Here is a 3,840-nt window from a genome sequence, read left to right on the forward strand (position 1 = left end):
GCCAGGATGGTCTCGATCTCCTGACCTCGTGATCCGCCCGTCTCGGCCTCCCAAAGTGCTGGGATTACAGGCTTGAGCCACCGCGCCCGGCCGCTAGTTTCTTTTTCTTCTTTCTTTACTTCTTTCTTTTCTCTCTCTCTGTCTTTAGAGATGGGGTCTCCCTATGTTGGCCAGGCTGTTCTTGAACTCCTGGGCTCAAGCAATCCTCCGGCTTCAGCCCCGCAAATTCTGGGGATTACAGGTGACAGCCACCGCACCCAGCCTCTCTGGCTAGTTTCCTATGTCTCTCCCATCAAAAAGATGTAAACTTTGAGGGGGAAAAAATGTGTACAAGCTTCCCAGGGATAGGGGTTACCTCTGGCTCTCCCCCATCACTCACGGAAGGCCAAAATACAGGTGGATTCATAAAAGAATCAGAGGAGGAGTGGGCATCCCTCCACACCCACTTCTTGTCCTGGTGACACACCCTGGGTACTTGCCAGGAGTCAATGAGAGGTTAGGGAAGGGCACCAGAGATACAGCCAAGTGGCAGCTCACACCCAGGCTTAGCAGGGCTTTGCACAGCAGAGCCAACTGTCCCACTCCCAGGGACACTGGACCTTCACTGCCCTGCCTCCACTAACCAGAAGGTGGCAGCATAGGCCAGGAATTCACGAGTAGAGGTGTAGGTGATGTGACCAGTAAGGGGGCCATTCCACTCTGCCTCACCAAGGGTCCTTAGGGAGAGGGGGCCACTGAGCACCTGGAAGGCAGAGGCAAGGCTGTTGCAGTGTAGGGAGGGACAGAGTCTGAGGTGGGATGGGAGAGAAAAATCCAGGGCTCCCGGTCCTCATTTCTTTCCCAGGCTCAGTCCTCTCAAGTCCATCCCCCTGGAACATCACGGGCTACAGCATCCTGGCATCAACAGGCACTCACTGTGGGTGGCCCCAATGGGCTTGTCGTCCTCCTCACTGTCCGGTCCAGAGCACCATTCGTCCCCACTGTATGGCTGCTTCCGCTCCAGCACACAGCGCCGCTTACTCCGGGGCGCCACCTCTGCCCAGGCAGGATGGAGGAAAGAGTGAGCGCCCAGAGACCCCATTCTCCCACACCCAGGGTCCCTCCCAGACCCATTCTCTAAGATGCCCCACCCTAGAGGGCACTGCCCAGGCCATGGTGGGCACTTCGCCAGCCCGTGGTCCCCACCACACCACCATTTGTTTCTGATTTCTCTCTGTAGCCCCATGCCTGTCTCCCCTCCCCCCCAACACCAAGTACAGCATAATCCCCAACCACAACTGGTTCTAATTAGGGCTGGCGGGGAGGGGGAGCTGCTGCTACTCTTCCAGGCCCCAGTGCCTGCTCCCAAAGGGCTCCCACCAGCTGGGATACGGAGGCTCCTGGGAAGTGTGTGGGTCTGGGGTCTGCTCCTCACTCCACAGCACCTCCCTGCCCTCTCTGGAGCTCTAGTGGGTAAGCAGGAGGGGAAGGAATCCAGAAGTCTGACCACTCTGTGTGGCCCCTCCATGGGTGGCACCCGAATGATCTGGTTGGTGGGTGTTGAAAGGTGCCCATGCAGAAACACTGGAGAAGAATGTGGGGTGAGGACTGGACAAGCAGGAGGCAGAGAGGTGATCTCCCAGAACATGTGAGCCTTGGACTATAGGAGACACTAGGGTCTTGGGGATAAGGAAATGGGGTACCTTTGGCCTCCGAATCCAGGGATGGGGTCCCAGCCTCTCGTTGCTCTCCAGAGTCCACAGACACACTCCGTTCCCTCTTCACCTTGCCCTTGAGCGAGCTGAAAGGGGGCACCCCTGTCTGGGGGTTCTTCAGACTTGAGTTGCTAGGCGAGATCTGGTTGGCCTTGGCCCCATGGTTCCCCGCCCCCACGCCCTTCGAGCCCAGGTTGCAGGTGGGTCCTTGGTTCACATTCTGGTGCTGAGACTGGGCCCCGCCATTCCCTGTCTTGCCATGATTGGTCAGTTTATTTTCTGGGTGCATTGGCTTGGCTGGGGCAGGGGGGCAATGGCCGCGGGGGGACAGCGGCGGGCTCCCTGGAGCTTCTCTCCTCCTGGGGTGGGGTAACCTGGGAGAAGGTAGGAGAGATGTGAAAAGTTAACCTTGCTAGGGGCTAGGCATGCCTGGAACTTAATTGCCCCATCCTGCCTCCTCTAATAATGGGAGAGGGTAGGGGGAAGGGGTGGCATCTCAAGACTACCACCAGCTATTCCCTACTTCCCTCCATGGCTTCCTCAGACAAGGGCTAAGGCCCTCATCCATCTTGGGGAGTGGAGATGGGGAAACCCTCCACCCTCCAGCTTCCACAATTCGAATGCAAACCAGGGCCCAGAGTTGGCAGAATTCGCCCACCTCAGCCCCAACACCCATCAGCCTGCAAGCTTCTGTCAACCCTGTCCTCTGTATCAGACTTAAGCATCCTCTCTTCTAAGATCAGCTGTCTTCAGACTCCTTCCAAGGTCTCAAACCTCAACTCCCATATGTCCCAACACCAGCAGAGAAGGGACGCAGGACCTGGGGTCACTGCACATGCCCCGGTCTCATTCCCCAGGGACAGTGGGGAAACGCACACTGGGGAGTGGTACCCACTGGTCCAGACAGCTGGAGGGGAAGGCCTGAGGAGGGGTCCGGGCAGGCCAGGCCGGCAGGCAGAAGCAGGAGGAAAGGGGGAGGGGAGCGGTGTCTCAAGCAGATGGGGAGTGCAGCTTGAAGCCAAGGATTCCTGCAGCCTAGGCTGCGGGCCCTTTAAGCTCCAGCCCGCTCCCCCCGCCGCCTCCCCCTCCCCGGAGACCTATTAATAGCCGCTGGAAAGATCACATCACGGGAGAGGATATTTATCCCCCCTCATTCCACACCAGCTCAGATTTATTTCAGCTCTGCTGTCCTGCTGCTGCCGCCTGGCCCTGTCTGCCGGCTTCTCCGGGGTGGGGGGAGGGAGGCAGGCACCGCCCCCTACTCCCGCTCCCACCTCCAGCTAGACTGAGGCCAGAGGCGGCCTTCGGACTCCACAGTAGGGTGGGAGGGGGTCTGCTCAAACCATTTTAAGGAGGGAAGAACTAGAAGGGACCAGAAGCTGCAAGCACAGCAGGCTGCCAGTCCCCTCTGCCCCCGGGGCCCAGGTACTAAGGCTGGCTGCGCCTCCTGCTTCGGGCCAGGCCTTCCCATGCTAACCCCACTTTAGCCCACTGGTGGCCTGGGAGCCAGGTGCCCAGGGCGGCTCCTCTCTTGGTCAGCACAGCTTGGGCCCCATCACCACTGGGCCCTTCCCTTCCCACACTCCACACACACACATCCCGCCCGCCACGACACCCACACACCTTGTCTTGTTAGCCAGGATCCTCATGGCTCCCACACACAGTGGGGCTACGGCCCCTGTGCGTGCCCAGGGCCCAGCCAGGTACTCGGTACTGGAGCACGGACTGCAGCAACAAGCCCCAAAGAGAAAACTCGTGACTTTGGGGAGGGGGTGTAAGAGGGGGAGGGGAGAAGGGAAGCCCCAACAGCCCTGGGACTAGGGAACTGGGTAGGGTGGGGTGGCACTGGAAAAAGAGGATTACGAGATGGGGTCTCGATCCTGGAGGCCAGCCCTGTCCCCATCCCTCCCGCACCTTGCCCTCAGGGGGCTTGCAGTCTCCAGCAAGCCCTCGCCCTGACGGGCGGCAGAGACAGAATTCACTAAAAGGCTAGGTAGCAAAGGTACCGCGTGTGGCGGCCGTGAGGTCTGCCCCGGCCCCTTGAGGGATTTCTGCTCCCAGACGCGCCCCTCACCCAGGGTGGGGTACCCCTCACGCCCCACCCCCAGAGCGCTCCAGCCGTGGAGAGGGCCCGCGGTGGGGGCCA

General features: G+C 60.0%; 1 protein-coding gene across 2 annotated transcripts in view; it reads right to left on the reverse strand.

Moving 5' to 3' along the window:
* Positions 1 to 3,343, reverse strand: part of BCL9L (B-cell CLL/lymphoma 9-like) — a 12,762-nt gene extending 9,419 nt beyond the window's left edge. Inside the window, exons 1-3 of one of the 2 annotated variants that reach the window (XM_011926902.1) lie at positions 3,318 to 3,343; positions 1,683 to 2,053; positions 916 to 1,035 (exon numbers count right to left, since the gene is read on the reverse strand). In XM_011926902.1, the coding sequence (XP_011782292.1) occupies positions 916 to 1,035; positions 1,683 to 2,053; positions 3,318 to 3,343 (517 nt within the window). Of the gene's footprint in view, positions 1 to 915; positions 1,036 to 1,682; positions 2,069 to 3,317 lie in introns of both variants that reach the window. The other variant, XM_011926901.1, reaches the window with a different exon arrangement.
* Positions 3,344 to 3,840: the final 497 nt, after the last annotated feature.

The sequence above is a fragment of the Colobus angolensis genome, unplaced genomic scaffold (genome assembly GCF_000951035.1).
Source record: "Colobus angolensis palliatus isolate OR3802 unplaced genomic scaffold, Cang.pa_1.0 Scaffold7, whole genome shotgun sequence".
NCBI lineage: Eukaryota > Metazoa > Chordata > Mammalia > Primates > Cercopithecidae > Colobus > Colobus angolensis.